The 27,217-nt window shown below is 34.9% G+C and overlaps 1 protein-coding gene and 1 long non-coding RNA gene across 2 annotated transcripts in view; both read right to left on the bottom strand.

The window, feature by feature from the left end:
* Positions 1-27,217, bottom strand: part of LOC105381030 (adipokinetic hormone/corazonin-related peptide receptor variant I) — a 92,098-nt gene that overhangs the window by 7,334 nt on the left and 57,547 nt on the right. Inside the window, exons 5-6 of the mRNA XM_048628608.1 lie at positions 10,318-10,477; positions 5,822-6,012 (exon numbers count right to left, since the gene is read on the bottom strand). Of these exons, the coding sequence (XP_048484565.1) occupies positions 5,822-6,012; positions 10,318-10,477 (351 nt within the window). The remainder of the gene's footprint in view (positions 1-5,821; positions 6,013-10,317; positions 10,478-27,217) is intronic.
* LOC125490171 lies at positions 1,796-4,850 on the bottom strand. Its single transcript, XR_007267523.1, has 2 exons — positions 4,798-4,850; positions 1,796-1,926 (listed from the first exon to the last, which is right to left on the bottom strand). It is a non-coding gene; the product is annotated as an uncharacterized LOC125490171 (long non-coding RNA).

The following is a 27,217-nucleotide window of genomic DNA, read 5'->3' as shown; positions in this document are numbered from 1 at the left end:
TGTTGAAGTGTCGGTTTATCATTCCATCGGGAACAAGATGATGATGTTATTGTACGGATTTACCTTACCACTTTCTGCTCCGTACTACTTTACAGTTGTATTGTACAGTTTTAGTGTTGAATTGTTCTTTTCTTATTATAATTATTGTTCTTTTCTAACTTAGGTAAGTAAGTATAATTGGTAAGTATGTACCATACTATAGGTACATACATTCCATTACCCGCCATACGATTAAACCCTCCTCCCCTCTACCCTACGGGACATGCTGATAAAAATAATATATGAATCACAGACACGATTCATGGAAATTATGTTCGAAAAGATTTGATTCCGAACTAATCCAGCTTAAGTTAAACAGGGCATTAGCCTTCTTAAATAAAATTCGCATTTAAAAAGCTGTGATTCTCGAAAGTATAGATTCATGGAAATGAATTCATGAGTTTATCATACACATATACCTACAGAGGGAGGGGAGGAATGTATCGTAGTCGACACACCACTTAAACATTATTTATGAACCTTTTATTGTACACAAAACATACACCATCTTATTACAAAACATAGTCTACTGACAGAGGCGTCTGATATCGAATAATCACTCGATGTACCTACCATGATATTATATTTTATTTTATATTGGGAACATAAAGGAGAACGGCAGTGGGCGTACCGCCTTTTTTTTGGAGCGTTTCAGAACCATGTTTTCACCATTTATTAATACAGTGTAGATAAGGTATTTTCAGTAATTACAATATTTTTAGAAGTCGGGGGAAAAGAAAAAATGATAAATGAAGAATATTTAAATCTAAGGATAATGGAACGTAAAAACAAACATATAGAGAACGGAACGTAACAATAGTGGTGCCAGACCTCGGAATATTACCAGCAAATCCGAGCAAAAAAGTAATCGAATAGAAATATCGATACATTCTTAAATACAAAAGATATTTTATTTATCAATAAATTACATGTTCTGGTACTATTTGTGCCAAAACTAGTACATTTGGTTTATAAAATATCATTATATTTAAGTCTTGAAGACTTTTATCCATAGTAAACCATTTTCTTTTTCTCTTTATTCGATTCACTATAATCGATATTTTTTGAATATTTAAATCTAATAACACTGAATCTTGCTTGTCAATCTTGTCATAGTAGTTGTTATTTCATTTTCCATTACCTAACCTAATTATAATATTTTGAATACCGCTGAAACTGCTGAAGATATAGAACAAATGTGACAAAGGGGAGAACCAGACCCGGTTCCTGTTCCACCTCCCCGGCAGGCTCCCGTCCCACTTCTTCATCAGGAACCTGCAGAAGCAGCAGAACAAGAACACGCAAAATCCTGACAATATTTTCTATGAACCATAGGATGATAAATACCTAAGTCAAATATGAGAAGAGCAACTGCGTTCTGCAGTTCAAATCCCGGCGCTGACATGTACCAATGTGTTCTTTGAATTTAATTAAAATGTATACCATCACACTTACAGTGAAGGAAACCTGCATACCTATCTAGATTTAGCACATCTAGAGAGCCAGGTGCTGGTACTTACACCCCAACAGAGAATAGAATAGAGTAGGTAATAGGAACATAAAATTCCTAAAGTTGATTCCAGGCAAATTATGTTATGTAAATAAAACAATGATCTTTTAAACAGTATATTTTATTTCATTACATTACTCGCCAAATGCATACCCATATAGTAGAACCTTTACATATAGCATTTCGAAATGGCATAGCAGATCCCTGTTGCGGAATGGCAATTTAAAACTTCAGAAGTTGGATAAGTATAACATTATTCCATGATGAATGTAGTAGCCTGATCTAGTCGATAATATTAATAAAATCATTATATTTATTATGTACGTTGCACGTCCCGTATTTATTTAAACGTAAACATATAACTTGATATACCTATACTCTGATTTTTAATTCCGCGGAATTCTGACATTTCATTAGTGATACCACTAAAAAAGCTCTTCACCGAAAAAAGGTAAAATTTGGATCCATTTAAGGGCAATATTTTTCTTAATGTTTTCATAGAAAAACATAAATCTAAATATTAGGTCCTTACATATGAAATTGGCGTTTTGTCGTACTGGCCACTTTGATCTAAAATATTACCTTTATGGTTAGAAATTCCAAATTCAAATTCATACAGCTATTTACTCATGCATTTGTGTTTCAAACCCCCTAATTCATTTGTTTTTTCTTCTTTTGTGTCACTCTGTTTACAAAATGGAAAACTTGAAATATCGCGTTATTTACGAGTATGAGTTCCACCGTGGCACCAGTGCTGCAGAAACGGCTCGAAGGATTAATGATGTGTATGGTGACGGTGTCGCAAAAGAAAACACAGTGCGTTTTTGGTTTCTGCAGAACAAGCCTCGTGGACGGCCGGAGACCAAAGTTGATAATGAAGAATTGAAGGCTATTGTGGAAGCGGATCCATCGCAAACCACGTCCGAGTTAGCTGCAGGCTCCGGTGTTAGTGATAAAACTATTCTAATCCACTTGAACCAAATTGGGAAGGTGAAAAAGCTTGAAAGGTGGGTACCTCATGAATTGAGTGAAGCAAACCGACAAAAGCGCGTCGACTGCTGCGTTACGTTACTCAACCGGCACAATAATGAAGGAATTTTAAATCGAATCATTACCTGTGATGAAAAGTGGATCCTCTACGATAATCGGAAGCGCTCATCGCAATGGCTGAACCCTGGCGAACCAGCTAAATCCTGCCCTAAGCGAAAATTGACTAAAAAAAAGTTGCTTGTAAGTGTTTGGTGGACTAGTGCCGGTGTCGTTCACTTCAGCTTTCTTAAATCTGGCCAGACGATTACGGCAGATATCTATTGTCAGCAACTGCAAACCATGATGGAAAAGCTAGCTGCTAAACAACCGAGGCTGGTCAATCGCTCTAGGCCACTGCTGCTTCAGGACAACGCTAGACCACACACTGCACAACAGACGGCTACCAAATTAGAGGAGCTTCAATTAGAATGTCTTAGAAGACATCCACCGTACTCTCCGGACCTTGCTCCAACAGATTACCATTTTTTTCGCAATTTGGATAACTACTTGCAAGGAAAAAAAATCAACTCCGATGGGGCAGTCCAAACCGCCTTTAAAGATTTTATTGATTCCCGCCCGAATGGTTTTTTTAGTAAGGGGATTAATGAACTACCTATGAGATGGCAAAAGTGCATACATAGCAATGGTACTATCGAACAAAAAAGTGAGTTGCCACTTTTAAAACAAATCCTTTGCAATCCCAAATTTGCCTTTGCCTGTCTTTTTAACCAACCCCATTATTTTAAATTTCTCCCTTTGTATTATTTATTGCTTTCGGACTTTCGCACCTTTAAGACAATGCAATGTTGTTTTGTGTTTACACATCTGGTGGCAATAGAGACAGTACTTTTGGTCAACTTGTACCCCATTGGTCAAGAGCGAGTCATTGATGGCTGATGCCTGCAAAGGAAAATAATCCTTAAGGGGGTCCACACTTTTTTGTTCGATAGTACATACTTTGATTAATTTAATATATTTCATTTAAAAAAAAAACGACTTTATGTTCCTCCTATAGAAAACGCCAATTTCATATGTAAGGACCTAATATTTACTTGCTCAAAAGAAGTATGTAATACAAAAATAACAAATATTTCAATACTAGCTGTTGCCACGAGCTTCGCTTCACCTTAAATAGTTTTCCCGTGGGAATTCCGCGATAAAAAGGCTACATTACACAAGCTTACAAAGGCTGGTTTAACACATAAGCTATTATGTGTTAATCCAGGGTGTCAGCTAACTCCATTCCAAATTTCATTAAAATCGGTTCAGTTGTTTTGACGTGAAGAAGTAACAAAGGTACACACATACATACATACACACATACTCACAAACTTTCGCATTTATAATATTAAGTAAAATCACGACTCACGACCATTGTATCGAATTAATTTTAATTACTTTATTTTATTCTTTAGCATGGCATCACTTGCTACTAAATTCAGGGATAACAAACCTTTTTAATCGATTTCAAATAAAAGATTCTCAATTCGGTAAGTACATAATATGTTCGGTATATAGGTACCTATGTAAGATTATTGGAACTGCACCATATTAACATATGACAATCCATTAAGCCTAATAAACAAATATGTTTTTTTTTATTGTATTAGTATGTTTATATGTTTGTTGGTATGTATGTTTGTCCACGAATATCTCGGAAACGATTGATCCGATTGTTACTATTCTTTTTTAGAGTTCCGTACGAAAAGGAAAAAAGGAACCCTTATTGTTGTCCGTCTGTCTGTCACCACCCTTTTTCTCAGAAACGGTTAAAGATATCAAGCTAATATTTCATATAGATGTACATAATGATTAAATTATTAAAAGGAAAAATATCTCAGGTAAGTAGACTTGTATGGAACCCTCAGTGCGCGAGTCCAACTGGCACTTGGCCGGTTTCTTATCGTTGACCTTTCGCGTTGTGATAGGTTGTTGATTTTTATAAACGTTATGGAGCCACAACCTGGCCCTTCCCAGGAAGCGGCCCCATCTGACAGAGCACAAGAGTCAGACTTTCTCTCTCCCAGTAAGAAGCGTCCTCGTGGTTCTTTAGCGCCTAACGTAAAGACCATCAAATATAATATAGAAAATTGTCCGGATACAACTGATATTCAGACTCGTATTGAAAAAAGTACCCAGCCAAAAAAGGTTTGTGATCTCTGACATGTCAAAAATTGATAACTGTCAGAATTCCGTAAGATAAAAGATTAGAGATTAACATATTATTATTTACGTTGTTCGTCTTGTGTTGTTCAAGTGTTGACATGGTGTTCTTTTCTCTATGGTGTTGACGTTTAGTTGTTGACATGACACATTTTTTTATCATTTCAATTTTTCTGCTCTGGTTTGTAAATTTTTATCATTATACTGAGATCCAACCTAGACATTTATGACATAAATCACAGAGTACTTGACATAAACATTACTTCACTTGACGTTCCATTCTTCCTGTATGAATGTTTACGTTCCATTGCGACTACATTTTAAAGATTCTTTTTTTCCGTTTTTCTCTTTTCTCCCAGCTTCTAAAAATCTAGTAATTAATTGACTTGTGTACCTGTACAGTGTCTCTCTAATCATGGTACTTTCATTACGGAACCCGTCATTTCCATAGTGGTACAAAACGTCCTTAGAACCCTGCCTTTGTCCTGTATTATCTTTAAACAATGTTTGTTGAATTGAAAGGATCCGCGCGTTATTTTATTGTGTAGCGCCTTCAATTTGAAATTCGACTTATTTATTTTCGTGTTCTAACTTTATATAGCCCCAGTAGCCCGGGGCTAGGTGTGCAATTTCATTCCCGATAGAATTTCGGGATCGGGTAGATAAATGGGTATTTGTAGGAGTTGCTTTGTATTTGTTTTTAAACCAAACAGCTGCGCGAAACAGGGAAACAATTATTTTATAGATCATACTCACATCTCTGTTGTTGCTTTTACAAAAATTCTACCAATATTATCAATGTGAAAGAACCTATAACCATGGGCGGCATCTTTCTCGTAAGTATACTTCATCCAGAGCTACATTACCTACTATGAAATTGATTAGACATAGCTACATAATCACGACTGTAATCTGTTTTTTTAACATTCTGCCTTTCTATAAGCAATAAGGCCGTCTTTTTGTTTGTACTGTTTTTATTATTGTATTTATTCCTGTTTTGGTGCAATATAGTGCACTGAATAAACACATTTCATTCTTTATTTCTTTCAAATAAAGAGGATTATTTAGTTATGTAGTTACCCAGAGTGTCGGAGGCGGCGGCGCGCGCGCAGCACGCTCTTCCCACGGCGCGGCGCACGGCGGCTCTCACACCCAGTGCGTACGACCCATAGACTAGTGGGTTCATGCAGGAGTTGCTGACGGCCATCGCGAACAGCAGGTCCTGGACGCGGGGGGACACGCGGCGCGCCGATTGCCGGTCCACCATGTACCTGGGGGGACAGACATAACAGTCAGTATGAAATAAATATAATTAATGTATTTCTGAAGGTGAATATAGACTACAACATTTACTTGTAACAGAACAACGAGCCGCTCTCTGATAATTATGTTCTAGCGTATATATCATACTTTTACGAAGAAGGAGACCAGGAAGTTTTGGAGCGAAATTAAGCGCGAAGCTCAAAACCGGTTGCAATGGAGAGTCACTTTGGACGGCCTCTGCCCCATCTAGGGGACATAGGACAATAAGTCAAGTAAGTCATGCTATGGTCTACATGTATCACTGAAAGTGCTAGTGGCCAATCAAGAGTACATACAATTTCACGTAGTCCATAGCGCAGTATCAAAAGCGTGCGTCTTTGAAGCCGTAATTAGATGCGGATTATTCCTTTTGCATTGATAATGAAAAATTATAAACGTCAGTGCTTTTAAAATACGCTGTTTTATGGCTCTAACAGGTCGGTGCAAACTCGAAACGAGTGAGTAAAAGTTATTCTAAACAACTTTAGTTGATACGACCATTGGAAATCCCTCAAAAAAGTACTTCCATCCCGACACGACGAACAAAGTTTGAAGAGAAGGTTAAGGTGGGTAGGTATATTATTTCAAGAGTTTTCCAAGTTCTTAGAACTAAAACTAAAGCGTTTCAAAATGACTTCTTAAGTAGTGCTGAGCAACCCCTTATCAGATTACAGTGTCTCAGTACCCTTTTCTAGCACTCACGTAATATACATACTCACTTAGTTTTAGTGAGATGGTTCTTAAGCATAGACCCGGCCAGACTACGTACACATTCAGTATTCAGTAAACCAGACATAATATTCAGCTAAATTATTCCAGTATAATAAATCTAGTGGTATCAGATGCCCAGTTCGACACGCTAAGATGAAGAATATTCAGTAGGTAATCGTTTCAATTCCCGACCAAATAACAGAAAATATCTAAATAATAATAATGGAATCTATAATATTTTCGAAACGCAAAAACGAATGGATTTGATTGTAGGTATTTTTTCGTCATACGTTTTTTGCCATTAAAAGATACATACACACTAATTGGTCGGGGATTGTATGTTCCGCTATCGATATGTCACAAAGTATAATTACCTCCCCTTACCCCTCCTTACCCCCCCTTTGGATATAAAATGTCGGAGCTGCTAATGGGAAACGTCTACCCAGCGGCATCTGTGTTAGTTCAATCGTGGAAATAAATGCTCACTGGCTCTTGATTACTTTCAGAGTTTCCAGATGACAATAATATTTACTGCTACTGTCATATACACTTTTGTACCTTGTCAAACTTAAGTATCTTAATCAGAGATAAATACCCTTTACTCATGGAAAAGTTACAGAACGTTTTAGCAGTTTAACTGTTTTGTCCCTCTCTGTCGAAGGATAAATTGTTCTTTCACAGAGAGGGACAAAACAGTTTAATAATATGACTAGATTCCAATTCATGAAATTTGTGTAGGAATTCTAATTTTTGACACTGATAATGGCATAAATGTATGAACCAAAAGTTAATTAAAAGTTACAGATTTTATGATCAGCCTTTTGACACGCGCAGTATGTACGAGTCAGTACACTTGGGGAATCTAGTGTCATATTTTGTCTGTGATTTGAATTCACTCTATTCATTGGCGGTTTGTTAGTTCGACAAGGTACGTACACAAAGGTACTGAAGCTGAGCGAGCGTATATAACCACTGAATCTAACCGTAACATTGTTAAATACCTATAATAATATTTATTTTCAAAATGATAGCTAATGTTAGCAAAATATAATAGGCAAAATTTCAAAATTTGAAAAATCTGGGCTTTCCAGGAAAGTCTGAGTTACCTAAACACAAAATGAGACCGCCTATACTTACTCATATTAATATAATGCCATGAATAATTAAGCATTTCAGCTTTCATGTCATTTATGTGGGTATAAGTGACAGGTCACGGGTGGGTAACTTTGTATGCCATGTGGAGACGTGCCGGATTTAGATACGAATATCATTTCTTTTGTTTACCTATTTGTGGCTTGTTGGTACCTTTGAGATGCATTAATATCATGTTACGAACAGAATAAGACGGAGACACCTTATACTACGATAAACGTCACTCATAGCAAAACAATGGTGTGGTGTGACGTCATTGCCCTAAGGTATTTTATACAATGGCGCGTCATTGTAGGTATCTGTATCTCCAGTCTACGCGATAAAATTGTAACTGATACGCCACGAGAACGCTTTAAAATGGGCAAGTTGATTGATGGGACGTGCATTACGTAGATAGAGATGCCATTTCCCGCGGGCTAGATTTAAACATGCTGTAATGATGACACGACACGTATCGTTACGTTAGAACACTCGCGAGCATTGAAAATGTTCCAGTGACATAGCACCAAAATTACTCTTAACCGGAAAAGGCGAGTTTAATGATACCGTCTACAATATTGAAGTAACAGAATGTTACCAACTGAAAACGTAAATTTTGTGCTCAGAATAACACGTATATAAACGTAGGTAAATATTTTGATCACATTCTTGAGTGCGGTGGTAGCTCAGTCGTGTAAGCGCCCGCTTCTCACGCCAGAGATGCGAGTTCGAATCCCGGCGCTGACATGTACCAATGAGTTCTTTAACTTATATAAAATGTATACCATCGCTCTTAAGGTGAAGGAAAACACCATGAGGAAACCTGCATATCTAGATTTAGCACATCTAGATATGTGGACCCACCAACCCGCAGTGGATCAGCGTGGTGGAAAATGGTCCAAGCTTAGGAAGGCAGTTTAGACCTTGGGGATATGCACAAAGGTTCCATTCGAGAGAGCCAGGTGCAGGTACTTACACCCCCACAGAGAATAGAATAGAACACGTACATAATAATATTATTTACTTATCAATATTTTATTTAGAGCGCTATATGCTATATCGGTCTACAAAGGAAAATTCACTCACGATTGTGACTTTCAAACGTATTAATCGTACGTATGGAAAATGAGAAATGTATTCCTCTTACTTGACCTTTGGAGAGATAAATATAAATTTCAAAGTTATTTATTTCTTATAAATTCTTAAAGCTTGTGTTTGTAACGGAGAAAAAGTTTGACTTGTATATTTTTGTAGGTGGGCTGTTTTTTATTATATTTCAAATCGAGTATTTTCAAATTCGTAACACACAAATATCTAAAATGAACAATGAAAAAAATAATTAAGTAACTATATTTATAAATAATATTATTGTTTTTTCTGAAAATCTCTCCGCTGTGATGTGTTACGAACATAGAACAACGCGGACTCGTTGTTAGGAAACGTTCTATGTAAATAATGAGAATAACACTAGAGCTGGTATGTGATTGGTCAGGTGGCGCTGGACGTACATAGGTATACAAAGCACAGTTAATACGACATCAGAGCCTCCACTGCCGGCTAAACTAAGTCAGTTCGCATAGTTGAGCCAGTTTTTCATACATAGTACATAGTTTGCGGTGGACGCACATGTATGAAAAACTCGCTCAACTATGCGAACTAACTTAGTTTAGCCGGCAGTGGAAATTCGGCTTAAAAGAGGCACCTTTTATTCTCCTTCTACAATAAACAAAGCATGTCTTACCTTACTCACTCGAGCACTACCAGGCTCAGGTTCAATCACATCCATTTCACAGAATCCGTTTTATCGTATACTTACGTTTTTATTCGGCAGTAGCGGATGGAGTTCTCTGAACGAGTTCACACACGTTAAAGTATACCGTATCCAAGCCACTGAATAAAAATATATCTTGTAAAACGGGTATAATGTCAATGAACCTGTAAGTTTTCAGCTACAAAAGTTCAGACTGTAGGCGTAGATATACGCATTTGTTTCATAAATTTCATCATCAGAGACCAAGCGAGGTGATTATACTGATTATTGTTACGTACTAATTGTCATTATTATTGAATACTTACAGGATGTTTAAAAAAGAGTATAATGTGACTCAGTCACTCATTCTGAAGAACTTTTATTTAACGACTTTTGCAAATAACTTAAAAAAATTACTATCAGAAGGGCTAGTACGGGGCGCATTTAAGAAGTGACAAAAGTTCTCCGTCACCCTCGCTCTTGAGGCTGCGCGATGTGAGTGAGCGCGATGCAAAACTTATGTCACGTCTTAAATGCGCGCTGTGCTACTAGCCCTGTCCAAACTAATTGCATCACACTGTATAGACTCACTCACCACATAGCTGGTTCTGTATGTACACTGACGACACTCACGACATAGCCATCCGGCCCGAGCTCCTGTATATACAGCGACGACACTCACCACATAGCCATGGTGGCGTAGGGCAGCCAGCACAGCGCGAACACGCTCACGATTGTGACGGTCATGCGCAGCGTGCGCCGCCGCGCCCGCTCCAGCACGCGGCGGTCGGAGCGGCGCAGGCGCACGTGCGTGAGGCTGGTGCGCGGCGCCAGCACCTTGTCTGTGAGGGGGGTAGAGGAAGGGTTATACAGGATGTTGGAAAAGCGACACAGCTACAGTAAAACTATAAAGTCCTGAAAACGGAAGTGCATCCTAAGTAATTGTTAAAGACCGTATTTAATCGTTCTATTGTATTTATTTAAGAACATTTTTTTTTAAAAGCTTCGACTGTATTTTTTTTCTTAAGTCGTGGAATAAAAGTTGTTTTAAATTGTCAATTGGAGTAAGGCCCTCATTTTCACAATGTCTGGTTAGTGGCTACCTGCAAGATAAAATACATGCTGTCACTCTCTGTAATTATTTTTTAGACAGTGACATCATGTATTTTATCTCACAGGTAACCACTAGCTAGATATTGTGAAACAGGCCCTAAATATTGGATCAGGAATACGGAAGTGATGTGGTGTGCTTTCAGGAAAGCTAACTGATGATGATGAAGAAACTAATAATACCTTGTATTTAAATAGTTTTCGCTCCAACCACTATATTCAAGCACTTCTTATTCAGTTTGCAAGAAAGAGGGAAAACTTATCAGTTGAGGTACCTACGAGTGCTTGCCTTTAAATCTCATTCAATTTCATAACTAAATCTGGTCCTAAGCAGCTTTACTTCAGACTGTCTAGTGTTTCTTTGAACATGAAACTTTATGATTCAAATCAGAAATCACTTTAACTGTCTTTAATGTTATATTGAACTAGCTGTTCCCGCGAGCTTCGCTTCGCCTTAAAAAGTGTTCCCGTGGGAATTCCGGGATAAAAAGTAGCCTATGTTCTTTATCAGGGTCTAGACCATATGTATACCAAATTTCATTCAAATACGTTTAGTAGATTTGGCTTGAAAGAGTATCAGACAGACAGACAGACACAGTTACTTTCGCATTGAAATATTAGTTAGGATAAGAATATATCATAGCAAGAGGTATGATCAACATGAATGCTACATCTATGCTACGAAAAAATTCGTAGCAATGGCGTAGCTTTACTTCGTAGCAACATTTCGTAGCAATGGCGTAGCTTTACTTCGTAGCAACATTTCGTAGCAATGACGTATTTATTTATTTATTTATTGTTCCACCAACAGAATAACACACATGCAATTTATTAAAAACTAAGACACAAAAAGGTTCTCGTGTGCATCCCTATTACAGGCGGAAGCAACATTCATTGAACTGCTAAGTACTTAATAGTTGGCATGCAATATTATATAGAATTAATATTAAAAGAATTTAAAAACATTCATACATCATAACATTAGCTTATAGTTTTATATAAATTTCATTAAAAAATGTATTTATACTATATACTAGGCTATTTATTATTATTATTATTATAGCCTTTATTTCCCAAATTGAAATAACATACATTACATAAACATGACATAATTATACATAGACATTTAATGCAACTTAATAATAGTTTCTAATCATTTAAATATTTAAATAACATTTCATTAATAAATAAAAAATTAAATCAATATAAATTTCAACATATCAATCTTCTTTATAAATACCTAGCTTAGTTCTAAATCATATTATTACTTATTCATAATTACTAATTTCTAATCATTTAAATATTTAAATCACATTTCATTAATAAATAATAAATTAAATCAATATAAATTTAATTAGCCTAGCTTAGTTCTTAATCATATTACTACTTATTAATAATTACATTTCATTCATATATCTAATTTGCTAATAATAATAACTTCAATTTCATTAATAATTTATATAGATTTCATTCCCTAAATATTATTACTATGTATTTTTCTATATCTATTAAATATATATTTACAATTCTATGATTTGGGACGTCCATAGTTGGACGTAGGCCTCCTCCATCCGTTTCCATTTGTCCCTGTCTCCCGCCAGCCGCGTCCAGGTGCTGCCCGCCAGCTGCACCAGGTCGTCCGCCCAGCGCCGCCGCGGCCGGCCGCGCCCGCGCCGCGCGTCTCGCACCTGCCAGTGCAGCACCCTCTCGCTCCAGCGTCCGTCGCGTACTCGTGATATGTGTCCGGCCCATCTCCATTTCAGACTACATGCCATCTTTACGGCGTCAATTAAATTGGTTTTTCGTCTGATGTCTACAGCTCTTACTCTGTCTGTTAGTTTTAACCCCAACATGCTTCGTTCTGCGGATCTTTGAAATACTTTCAACTTGTTGATGATAAGCTTTGTTAACGGCCAAGTCTGGCAGCCGTAGAGCAGTGTAGGGAGAACCACAGAGTCGAAAGCTTTCTTTTTTAGCCTCAGTGGTAATTTTGATTTAAAAACATCTTTTAGCGACCAGTATTTGTTCCAAGCTTTTGCTACCCTTCTTTCCACTTCTTTGATGGCCCAGCCTTGCATAGTAATATTTTGGCCAAGGTATATATAGTCACTGACATAGCTCATTTTAGTTCCTTGAATCAGTATGTCTTTCTGTTCTCCGTTTGTGAGTATACAAGTCTTTTCGGGGTTCATTGCTAGACCGCACTCTCTACTTTGTTCATCTAAGGTACGAAGCATGTATTGTAACTCATCATGATTTTCACTTAGTAGAACAATATCATCTGCGAATCTCAGGTTGCTTAGCCGCTCTCCATTGATGTTCAAGCCGATAGAGTCCCATTCTAACTTTCTAAAGATGTGTTCAAGTAGAGCCGTAAAGAGTTTTGGTGAGACGGGATCTCCTTGTCTCACTCCTCGTTCGATACTAAATGGATCACTCTTCCTTTCTAGTTTCAATGTGGCCTTGCTCTTACTGTAGATTTCTTTGAGGATATCTATGTATTGTCGGCAAACTCCTTGTTCTTTAAGAGCCGCCCATAAGGGAGCATGCAGTACCGAATCAAACGCCTTTGCGTAATCAACAAATGCGATGTATATTGTTTTGTTGAACTCTGAGTATTTTTCAATTATTTGAGTCAATGTGAACATGTGATCGACTGTCGAAAAATGAGCTCTGAATCCTGCCTGCTCTCTTGGTTGATTAAAGTCAAGTGTTGGTGTAATTCTTCTAAGTATTAACTGGGTAAATAACTTGTACATAGTCTGAAGAAGGCTAATTGGCCTATAGTTACCGATTTCTTTCGGATCACCTTTCTTATAGAGCAGGCTAATCATCGCTGTTTCCCATTGCTCAGGCACTAACTTTTGTGTTATTATATCATTGAACAAGGAGGTTATTAATGGTGTTATTGGCTCTACAACTGCTTTCAACATTTCGTTTGTGATTCCATCTTCCCCTGGACTCTTTGAAGATGCAAGTGAAAGTATGGCATGATTAACTTCTCGCTGTAAAAAGGGTGGTGGTGCGTCATCATCTGCCGAGTTTGATAGTACTAAGTGGGGCAGTTTCCTATCTGTGCTTTTATACAGTTGTTTGTAGAATTCTGACGCTATTTCTACTAGGTCAACACGATTAGTAGAGCTGCACCCCTCTTTATTTCTGAGTGCCGGTATCCATGATCTGAATGTTTGTAGTTGTTTCCTCGCTTGCTTAGTTGATCCTCTCTTCTCTAAATTTTCTTCTAAAATATTTAGTTTGTATTGTCTTATATTCTTCTTTACTTTATTCTTAATTTGGATGTGGAGCTTAGTTAGTTGCTGTTTTTCATGCTTGGTTTTACCTTGTTTGTTTTGTAGTTCAACCCTTTCCTGTATTAAGTTTTCGATCTCGGTTGTTATAAAGTGTGATTTGACGTTTTCGCTTGACACCTTTGGTAACATTGATAGTGCTTTCGTGATTTTTGAAATGATTTCGTCGTAGCGTTGTTGTATTGTAGTAGATTTATCAATATTTTCTGTCAGGAGACGGAAAATATTTTTCATGGACTCTGCTTCTAGTGGTGAGAACTTAGACTTTTTCGTTGTGAATGATTTTCTACTTTTTTTATTTTGCTTCATGTTTATTGAGTATCTACATCGTAGTAGTCTGTGGTCGCTCGGGTAGAGGGTATTCATGACTTGTATGTTTTGAATTTTTTCATTTTTCTTAGCTATGACAAAATCTATCTCGTTACGTGTAACTTGATCTGGAGACCTCCAGGTCCATCTTTGCTTTGGGTTCTTTTTGAAATGTGTGTTCCAGATGTATAGTTGGTTTTCTCTACAAAATTCAAGTAGCCGAGTGCCTCTTTCATTTCTTTTCCCGTAGCCCCATGGGCCCATAGTATTTTTATCTTCTGCCGTTGGGAACCCTATCTTGGCATTAAAATCACCCAAAATTATTACTGACCCTTCGCATTCCTCCATAGCGCTTGTTATTTCAGTGTAAATATTCTCTATCTCTTCTAAAGGGGCTCGGCCGGTAGGAAAATATACTTGAATTAAGTTCATATTTTGAGATGCTCCGATTTTAAGACTTAGTCTCGCGACTCTATCTGAGATTGGTTTAAAATCAATTATATTTTCCTTCAGTTTCTTTTTGATCATGAATCCTATTCCATTAGTTCCGCTTTTCTCTCCATGATACATAAATATGTACTCTTCTTTTTCTAGTATATGTGTATCCTTCTTTTTTACTTCCGACAATCCTAGAATGTCCCACTTAATGTTATTTAAGGCATGATCTAACAGGTAATTTCGGTGCGGATCAACTAAACTTCTTACGTTGAAGGTTCCCAGGTACAAGTCACTTTCCTTTGATTTCGTAGAAATTATGATGGAGGGTTTTGGTCTACTACTCCCGCGGTGACCAGCCGTATTGGGAGCCGTATACTAGGCTATAGCATAAAATAAAAACAAATAATTAATTAAAACTAAAATCAATATTATTAATTCATTTTTACCAAATGGTTCAGTGCTGTACTTTTGAAAATTGCTAGAGAGTCATGGTAAATGTCAATAGTTTCAGCGTTGGCATGTATCTCTTCATTTATTTGGTTACTAGCTGTGCCCGCGAGCTTCGCTTCGCCTTAAAAAGTTTTCCCGTGGGAATTCCGGGATAAAAAGTAGCCTATGTTCTTTCTCAGGGTCTAGACCATATGTATACCAAATTTCATTCAAATCCGTTCAGTAGTTTTGGCGTGAAAGAGTAACAGACAGACAGACAGACAGACGGAAAGACAGACAGACACAGTTACTTTCGCATTTATAATATTAGTTAGGATACGCGGATAGCATCCTAAATAAGGGAGAGTTATTTCCAGTGTTTGTCCTGAAGGTTGGAATATGGAAGGTGCGGGTATGAGGCAGTCTACGATTAGATCTGGGCACCGCTAGGGATATTCTGTTCAATGCTTCCGGACAAAATGAAACCCCGTGGACGAGCTTCCATAGGAAAATTAATTCCAAAAGTTTACGATGAGATTCTAATGATATTATCTTAAAGTAATCAAGGCGAGCATCGTAAGAGTTTTTGTGACTAAAACCTTTCTCGTGATATGCTAGATGTCTAGTGAAAGATCTTTGGATACGTTCTATACGTTCCTTGTGGACATTGTAGATAGGGTCCCATATCACAGATGAATATTCTAATGTGCTACGTACTAAAGAGTTGAACAACATTATTTTTGTGCTAGATTTAAAATCTTTTGCCATTCGTTTAATGAAACCTACAATTTTCAAAGATTTAGTTATGATATGATCATAGTGGGCAGTGAAGGTCAATTTACTATCGAGTATCACACCCAAGTCTCTAATTTGATTCAACCTCAGCAACTGGTTCATGATCTATTGTATATAGGGATTCGATTTTATTTATATTTTTTGTAAACTTAATGTGGTAACATTTTGTTACGTTTAACATCATGTTGTTCAGATCACACCATTGTTTTACTCTTGTTAGGTCTTCTTGAATCATAAACACATCTTTGTTAGAATTAACATCTTTATAAATTTTCATGTCATCGGCAAATATAGAATAATTACAATATTTAATATAATTTGATATGTCATTGATGAATAAAAGAAAAAGGATTGGTCCCAAATGGGATCCTTGGGGCACACCGGATGTAGATAAATATGAGTCAGATTGAAACCCATTAGCAACAACAGTCATTCTTCTGTTTCTCAGGTAGGATGCAAACCAGTCATAAAGTGTACCACAAATACCGTACGATGACAATTTGGTTAAAAGTATTGAGTGACTAACTTTGTCAAATGCACTGCTGAAATCTGTGTAAATGACATCGACGTAGGCTAGGGTTACTTATAATTATGTAGATTTCGTAGTAAATTCTTATTTTTTATGGTTTTTTATAGAGGCCAACACATTTTTCGTGTAGAAGTTAGATTAATAATAGCTATTTTTATACCGGCATTACTAGAGTAAAACTCAAAAAGCTTGATGCTACAGGGGATGTTCTGAAATTCAGCTGAAAAACACCTGTAATCTGCGCGATTAATTCATGCGTCGACGGCAACATTTACCAATAATAAATAATATAAAATCCCCGAGGCCCGGAATCCGCGGGCAATATAAAAAAGCAGTATTATTTACGAGGGTTCTTATTATTTATGTCGACTGGAGATTGAAATGTTTGCCCGCTCACCTTTATCAAGGTATTAAATGGCTACCATTTGTGGAAAAAATATTATTAACTCTCCGGATCTAGTTTTTTTTTGCTATATTGTTAAATCGCAAAATGTTGATGAATATTTGTATTTAATTATCGTTTATGCTATGTTATAACTGAGGAAAATTAATTGGTTCTAGTTTCTTTCACAGTTTACATTTTATCAAATGGACAAGCAACATGACGTTTATTAGTTACAAAGAATAAAAATCAAACACTTATATACCTAATTGGTGTTGCAATAAAGATTATAATTAAAAATTTTGTCACGATGAATTTAAGAACTTCAATAAAATATTGCTATAAGTAGGTACATAATTGTATGAACCACTTAACCAATTTTGTTATAAAATCAACAACTGCAAACTTTACTTACATCATCCGTATAACAACACTATTTTCGGTCGGGGTATGTAATAAAAGTAAACAAACAACGAGGTATGAGTAATAAAATATTTGCATCAAGCTACTTTTGCGGTCTCAAAGTCTTCCATGTAGGTATTTCCAATAGAATCCAAACACTTTGGATGGTCTTTGTTCGAAGTATAAAATGTAACTTTATTTTAAAACGATTCTACTTGAGCTCTTTGTAACAGCGGGGTGCTGAAAGCCTGTGGTTTTGTTTCAATAACAACTAAATTGTTATTCATTGCAAAGGCAATCGAAGTAAACACAAATGTGTTGTGTTTACTTCGTTTGATGAATGATCCAGGATTGTAACAGAGCAACCGGATATCAGAACTTGGTGTCGGCATTTTTGAGTAGAACTTTTTCATTGCCGGTGAGTATACTTTTGATAGATCTCGATGAGGCTTCATCCGCGCCTCCTTCAAATGCTATCGATGCGGATAAAGTCAAGTCCATGTTTTATTCATTCCCATCCACGATCATTGTTCGATCCTACATCGACAGTAAGAACCTCCAAGAGACCATTCATGTGGGAATTCCGACACAGTTTACGAGTATATTTTAGTATATTTTAGACTAAGTTTATTCAAATGCTTCGGGTATATAGACAGATAAAACTAGCGACTCTGAAGTCATGCATTTCAATTTTAGTTCAGTCAAATGTTGCAGTTCACACGAATGATTGAGAGGGAGTGAGTTAATTGAGTGTGGGTTAATAATAGAAGTATGTAGGTACTATGTAGCAATGAATTATATGTATATAAAAATAAGATAAATAACCTACAACACGCGTAGGATACAACCTAAAACATATCGAGAGGAGTGTTTAGGGTTAACATGTGGGTGACTACGGGGTTGTGGTAAATGACGAATGCAGGATTTCTTGAGGCCAAACTATTTACTGAATTTACTACATGATAACCAAGTTACATTTCTTAAGTGTGTTATCGAGGTGACGGGCGCGAGACGACTGGTGTCTGCGCATTGAACAAGTTACCAAAAGGCTTTTGGCTTTTATTTATAACAATTAATTTACTGTTCGTGAGTCTCGCTATATATTCTTAACCTATACGATAATATTTCTTTAATCTAAATTTACCACAGCAAGCGATTCAACTAAAGCCTTTTAAGTAAGTAATTCACTTTGAAATTATCTCTGAAACAATTTCAACGAAAGGAAACGGCGAGTGCCTTGTTCTAAAAAGGATTTAAGTATACTACTGTACACTGGCCTGCAAAAATAGGTGGTACACTTTTAAATTATCTTTTTTTAATCTAAACTATACGAGTACTTCCTAGTTTTTGCAAAAGTTGTATAATATTGTAAATTGAAGGGACGAGTAAATTGGTAATTCTGAACAACTTTGGTTATACTTGAAAATCTACAAAAACATCACTAGTCTAATAAATTGCATATTATATGAAGACTTGATACTTAATGCCTATTTTTTCGCGATTTTTAAAGAGCTACTTAAAAGAAAAATTTATAATTTACCAAAGTATACTGAATAACCCTTTATAAGCTTACTATAATAATTATATATGTAACTTTGTTGCCTCTGACACGCGATGGGTTTTGAAAAAGTGATTACAGAAACATTTGATAAACGCTTTGTTACTTACTTATTTAAAAACATACTTGTATCATAGTATTACAAACTCTTTTTGAATCCTTTTTAGTTTAGTAGAGAGCGTATCTTACGCAATGGGGACTACCGTTTTTTTGCTCACCAGTTGGCGCCACTGTCGGCTGAGGTCAAGAGGTACCATAGCTGTCAAACTTATCAAAAGAGACTGTATCAAATTGGCGCGAAATAAAGTTTTAAAATTTTGAATCTTATAAGATTATTAATTATAAAATAACTATCATCACATCGAGTTACTATGCCGCAATGTAGTGTAGATCCGTTATGTTCGGAAAGAAAAGGAGGACTTATGTTAACAAGTGATAAAACTGTTCTAAAACAGTGGCATGTGAAATAATTATTATCCGACAATCTCTTGTTTGTGAAAATCATTATAACCAATTTCAGAAAGAACATAATGTAAATAAGGATTAGGCATTTAATAAATACAATAAAAATAAAAGAATTACACACTGATTTAACTTTTATTTATCCTTTCCGTTTAAACACACTGCTATACAAAAAATATAACACATTAGTAATCCACACAATGAATGCTGGTTGAGTTGTTAGTTGAAACTAAATAATGGTAGTATAGTATACTAAGCCCCTGTTTCACAATGTCTGGTTAGGCGCTACCTGTCGGATAAAATACATGCTGTCACTGTCTAAAAAATTGTAACAGAGAGTGACAGCATGTATTTTATCCGTCAGGTAGCCACTAACCAGACATTGTGAAACAGACCCTAAGTATTATATTATTTGTGGGGGTGTCAGTACCTGCACCTGGCTCACTCGAATGGAGCCTTTGTGCATATCGCCTTAAGGTCTAAACTCCACTCCTAAGCTTGGACCATTTCCTACCACGCTGGTCCACTGCAGGTACCAACCTGCAGTGGACCAGCGTGGTAGGAAGGGTTCGAAAATCTAGATGTGCAGGTTTTATCACGATGTTTTAATTAACCGTAAGAGCGATGGTATACATTGTACATAAATTCCAAAGTACTCATTGGTGATAATATCTAGATCTGGAGTTTAATTTTTAGTGTTCACACTGCTATACAAAGTTTCTGAAGGCCACTCAACAGTACACTGAATCATTTTGTTGTATGATGCTGTCCTCTACGTTTCCAACCAAGTTAGTGTTACGGTCATAGTCATGGTATCTGTAAAAAGAAAAAACATAGCTGTTACCTAAGCAAACAAGCATACACTTCGTAAAAAATAAGTTTGTAAACAGTAAACAAACTAACCTCGGAATTAGCTGCTCTTTGAGACTGCTTATTTTTGCGCCTCTTTTCCTTAATTATTCAGCTTTCAACGACAAATAATCCATATTTGCGATAATTTCGCAAAAAGAGATCACTTTTCAACAGGGAAATGAACGAAAATATAATTTATCACGAAGCCCGCCAAACAAATTATATGAAAAGTAAAATGTCACTTGACCTCAGTGCACACCAGCGCCCCTAGCGGCAAATTCACACGCGTTAGCCCCCATTAGAAACCGATAAAGTTTTGTCAAGTTTGAAGTGTAATACTTATTTGTGAAGGCCAGTGTATTTCACATAAAGTAGCATCCGACAAGCCATTATCTCTTTTAAAACCATACAATAGGGTTGCTATACAGGGGGTATGTGAAACACAATATAGTGGTAAGTGGTAACATAATCTCATAGTCTCTAGTGTGGTTTCATTCTAAAAGCTCTACTGTAATTCAGATTTACTGAAACGATGCAGGGTCTCTAGCATGGGTTTTGTAATTTACGAAAATGATTTTTTTCTTCTGAATTATTTATGAAAGTTTCCGCTAGAGGCACCACTTTGTATACAAAGTTTTCGAATTATCAAACATGTAGGTACAGTAAGGGGCAGAGAAACCTGAACCCCTCAGAAGCATTGTTACTATGAAAGGGGGGTCAGGTTTCTCTGCACCTGACCGTACTAGACGTGCAGAATGTATTGTAAGTATAGTGTAGATTATAGGGATTTTGTCTCAGTTACGCTTATGAGCCACTCACAAATATAATGATAAAAAAGTTAAACGGCAAGCGCTATCATATTCGTAAATTCATGGGCATTCAGCATAAACATACAATGTGGTGACTAAATATTATCATTTTCATCTTTCAACTGCATAGATAGTATAGATACCTATGTATAGCAAAAAAACAACTGAAGTGGGCGCCTAAAGTGTAGCTTTCACTCTACATATTTTCTGTATGTGGGAGCTTAAAGAGGATGAGTATAACTTGAGAAATCGGTCGGGAGAATTGTGTAATTTAGCAAAGTGATTTTTTATAGCTCGCATGTACGGTGTATGGTACGTTTATACATAGAGATTAATGTGTCGTTGATGGCATCTGGAAGTGTTACGCGCCGCAACTAAACCCCAAAAAGCTTGTTAGACGTCTAAAGTTGCAAATTAACTGAAACACAGTCGGCGCAACAGCTTGTTTTGTTAGACAATTAAAGTTGCAAATTCTCTGCGGACCACATGAGTTTGCAGCAGACAAAGTGTCGTTGATCAACACTAGCAGCCAAATGAATTCCATAGAAATACACTGACAAGGAAACAAAATGTCGCCACCTATTTTTCAAACATTTAATTTAGAATTTGATGTAAATATTTACAAGTGTAGTTGATGATGTTCTAATGCGCTGTTAAATGTACTTCAATATTGCAGACGGATGGCGCCATTAAGCTAGTCTCCGAAACTCCGTCTTTTTCGTCATATAGATTAACCCCCAAGCACGTACACAATCGTTCCAATATATTAACATTTGTTCAAAGTGACCTCGCCACGTGCCGCCCAACGTCTCACAATCCCTTAAACGATCCCTAAGGGATAGCTACAGGAAGGTTATTCCTGTAACAACTTTACTGTATTACACTAAAAATACCCGCCTTAAGGCCATAAGGGTTAACCCTTAACGGGAGTTAAACCCTGTCAAACGACACGGTTCATAAGGGCGTCTTGCACAACAAAGTTAAATAAAATTAAATAGTTTGTCTCTTACTCTGATAGTATGATGTCAGAGCAAGAGGTCATAGATTTAATTTTATTTAACTTTGTTATGCAAGACGCCCTAAGACTCTTAATAAACAGTTTTTTTTTTGGAAATACAGTTATTATTTTCATGATATCTCAAAAAACAGAAATCTCAAAGAAAACAATAGATGGCATCAATCTTATGTAAGTATTGTAATGAGGCGAGCAATCAAGAACACGGTTGATGTGCGAATGGTCTTTATTATTAATATGAAGTACGTATTAGGTACCTATGTATGGAGGGAAGGTGTTGCCACACTACACCTTCCCCCTTTTCGAATAAAAAATGTTACATAATTACATTTTTTCAATTTTTAATATGAGTCGGTAATTGTTAAAATAGATTTTTACAAGTAATTACAGATACAGAATAATCAGACATTTAAATTTCGTTCTTCTCCAAGGTTACTAATATGTTACTACTTAAGTTCACAAAATTACTTAAAATTGGTTGCTTTTAAACAAAAAAAAATACATTTTGAATCTTTTTATATACAGGAAAATCCTAATTTAAAAAAATATGAAAACTCGGGTATGTTATTAGTTACGTACAAACTCTATATAAATGTATAAACATTAAAATTTAAATTGATTTTATAGAAATAAGTTATTGCAAGTGTTTTTGTACTGAACACAAAAATTAAACCACATCGTTGACATCAAAGCTTTTTTTTTTTTCATTGATTACATGGTTAAACACGTAAAGTTAACATTAAGAATTTAAGTGTGCACTTTATATCCAACAAAGAATAATATAATTTCCGGACTATTAATATTTTAGTTTTATTTATTTTTTAATACAATTTTAGTTACGGATATCTTAATGTATACCAAGTATTAACATAATATATTACGTATTAATTTCCTATTGCAAATTCTGATTCTGAAAAGATTTATTATTATGATAGTGCACACATTAATACAATATAAAATGAAACAATAAGTACAATTATAAGTTTCCTCAAAACTTAACATATATTTTATCTTAACATAAAGTAATGTTGACGCATTGTTGACGACTCGCTTGTTGATAATTGATTACCCAAACATAAATGTATTTATTAATCTTTAATAAATCTCTATTTAAAAATCTTTTATTTTTATTACATCTGTATAGCTGTATATGTATAGGTACCCTTAAAATGTATTACTCTAAACATATTTTTAAATGTAAATCATAGTAATTTATTTAAAAAAACAATATTAAATGTTTCGATATTCATGATAATTATTTAGTTTCAATATAATTCAACTCAGTACATAGGTACTTGCCCTACAAGAAACTCATTTAACACAAGTTGTGTCCAACTAAAATTCAAAATTATCTAATGATTATAGAAGGATTTGTCCTTGATTGTACTTTAAAATTGTTAAAGAAAATTATTCATTTATATGATTTATTTACTACATTATGATTAAAACTTTCTAATTTTTTTTTTAATATTTACTGACGTAAGTTATTAATTCAATTCATTATAACCTTATTTCTTTCTCTTTCTATATTAAAAAAAAATATATATTTATTTCGTAATTTACTATACTTTATTTCATTTATTTCTTTTACTTTCAAAATCATCTTTATTTATCTATACTTCATTTCATCTATTTGCGTATATTTATCATCATTCATTTAATCTTTTATTTTCAAAATATTTCATTTATTTTGCGTATGTATTTCATCATTCATATTCTTTTATTTTCAAAATCATCTTTATTTATTTATACTTTATTTCATTTATTTGCGTATACTTTTCTTCATTCAGTTTCTTTTATTTTTAAAGTCATCTTTTATTATTTATTTATACTTTATTTCATTTCACACATACACATTTACGAAAAGGTACATATAATTATTTCCACTCTTTGGTGGGCCAGGCCTGGTCTTCATTATTTATTTATATATTTATCTGCAGGGTACGCAAAACAACGAGAGTCGACTCTATAATAATTATAATATAAAAAACACATATTCCATAAATATTACAAGGGCACATTTAAACTAGCTCTACTCTTAGGCAATTCCAAAATTCTTCACGGAGGGTTCTCGACCGCACTATGATCAGAAATAAGGACGTGACACCTTGTTGTACCCTACCATATGTACCTTCGATGACTTTGCTATTTACTTTTTATTTATATAAGTCCTCTGACCATACGTAATCGCTAATTATCTTGGTAATTGCGCTCTGTATGTCCCTTACTCGTATTACCTTCTTTATATTACTCATGTCCTTTAGAATCCTTCGGCCAATAAAATATTCTTAACGCTTGGGTGATCAGTCCAATTGTTTATTCACTGACCAAAGTTTCCTCAACCATACATTTCTCACGTGCACATGAGCTACTGAACCTTCATACATTACCTAATATTCTTTATCATTGCTTACTCATAACCATTTTCACCATAATTCATAGATCTTCATTCAATTAACAAAACTAATCAATCCCTAGTCTCAAAAGAGTACTAAACAATCTTTATACTTGTACATCGACATCTATACCCTTCGCTTATCTACATACGACGACGACAAGACGATTCGTACCTAATCATCATTTCTTGGAACGACAAAAAGATCTTTAATACTACATCCAGCCGTGTCTTTGCTCGCAAAATAAACTTTACACTCTATATTTTACTCTTCTTTCTTTTATTACGATTTTGTTTTCTTTTTAAACCATTATATTAACGTAACCGTATCAAATATTTATTTTCTATAATTTTTATTCTTTACATTCCAAACTTTATAATTTTTATTTATGGGTACCTATGTTTAAAATCAGTAACTATTTTTCGAAATCATATTTCCTAATCTAATTCTGGTACGTAGTTGTAATATCTTTATTAGTTTACCCAATTAATTTTCATTATAATATATATTTATCTGAAGTGTAAGTACATTTCGAATAATATGTTGGCACTTACTTAAATTTATGTTGATACTGGAACTTCATTATACTATTGAGATATATTTTAATATTATTTTTAGAAATGCCGAATCCTTAAATTATTTTAATTTAATGAAAAAATTTACAGGTGGTCAGGTTTCTCTGACTCTAACTGTACTTAACTCTCTGACTGTAACAGTATTATTATCATCAGTTTTTATTTGTATATTTTATTTAATTATCTCACGCATAAATTTTTTTGACTACTGCATATTTCTGTTTACTGTTTTCTGATTCTATTTTATACTACCAATGCATGATCTCCTTAAAAAAATGAAATTCAAAAATAATAACTTAAATTTAGACCTGTTAAACTTTAGCTTAATTGTTGCATCGTTACATGACATGATTTCCCAATATGCAGGATCATCAAATTCTTCACTGCATGTGCGGCGGATCGAAATACGATATCTGTTGAGCGTGTGACCATTTTTGTGAGAAGTATGTTTTTTTGTTATATGGATTCAAAGAATAAAGCTATGCATCGCTCCAAATCTGTAATTGAACTTTGATACGTTTTTATAACAATAGTTATGATACATCTAGTGCTATCTTTTCTATGGGATATAAGTATAAGATAATGGGATAAATGGGAAAGATATTATCGGTTTTAGCGTTACGAAACTGTGACATAATATAAATCTCTTTATGAATGCGATTTTGATACAAGAAAAATACCATATAAACGGTTTTATTTTTGGTTTTTTTTATAAGCTTTAGGTAATGATTATTTTATTGGTTTACTATCATCACAATTTAAAAAAAAATATAGGTCTGAATTTATTGATATATATATATTTACTTTCATACTATTTATTAATTTTCAGCAATATCTGGCTTGTGGTGGATTATTTAGTTAAGAATTTGTAGTGTGGCAACACCTTCCCTCCATACATAGGTACCTAATACGTACTTCATATTAATAATAAAGACCATTCGCACATCAACCGTGTTCTTGATTGCTCGCCTCATTACATGGCGACCGTGCCAGCCGGCCTGCCTCCGTGGCAGTGCCGGCGGACCGAATAATAAAATAAATTAAAAACAAAGGACTTTTACATAAAAATAAAAGTGAGTGATAATGTTAGTAAAAATAAAATGAAAATGGACGATTCATATAATCTATAGGATTAAAATTCCAATAAATAATAATAATTAATTAAATATAAGAAACTTGAAGAAAATAAACATGACAATCAAGTGGACAAAATACAATAAAATTCTACAAAAACATGGATGGCGCCGGGAGACAAATTGGCTGTTGAGGAGAAGGCGCTGGGAGTGTGCGAGTCGGGTAGCAGAGGACGTCCTCCGGGCTACAGCTGCGAGGCTGGAGGAGGACGCTGCTGCCTGGTGCCGCCCAGAGGGACGCGAGCAGCTGGACGCGCCCGAGTTGGATCCCCGCAAGTTCGACCGCCACGCCACGCCAGATGAGAAATTTATATTTTTTTCGGAACAGTAATTATTTAAAAATTCAGGTTGGCTAATTATTATATAATTTTTCTTTATAGCGTTCTTTTAAATTCATTGAGAAACAGATAAGTCAAAGATGTTGATGTCAAAATATACCTAACTAAAGTATTTTTTTTTAAATTGTGTTGGATCTAAATATGCAGAAATGATTGAGTAAATAATAAATAATTTCCAATATGGAATGTCACAGATGGAACTTCTAACCGACTTAAATACCTTTTATTAAATATGGAAGTGCCTAGATTACTTAGGTACCTAAAATATATTATTGCATGTTTATTTTCTTTGGAAGTATAATAATTTTAATGACGCTTGTTGACGACTAGGTAATATTTCATCAATTAAAATCTAGTAAATATATTAGAAAATCATACATATATCGTACGTGTCCATACTTATTGTCAATTTTTATATTACATAATATTATATTTCATTTCAGGATATTTTATTTTACAGGCTTAATGTGGTTTATTTTGATTTCTAAAAGATAAACATATTGATACGGATAAATAATAGAACTCATAAAATTAATACATATTTTAAAATGTTAATCATAGAAAATCTTACCTTATTTCTTATAATTTGTTCGAAAATATTTTTCAATCTAAAATGTCTAAATTCCGTCAAAGTACTATTCATATTTCAAAATTAAATTGCTAACCCTATCAAATAACATCTAATTAAATTATATACTTAAATAGGTAATTATAGATACATTTTTGTTTAAAAAATAAAATA

This window comes from Plutella xylostella, chromosome 21, assembly GCF_932276165.1.
Source record: "Plutella xylostella chromosome 21, ilPluXylo3.1, whole genome shotgun sequence".
NCBI classification, from domain to species: Eukaryota; Metazoa; Arthropoda; class Insecta; order Lepidoptera; family Plutellidae; genus Plutella; species Plutella xylostella.
Note: the sequence above shows the minus strand (reverse complement) of the source record. Positions and strands in the feature narration are given on the sequence as shown.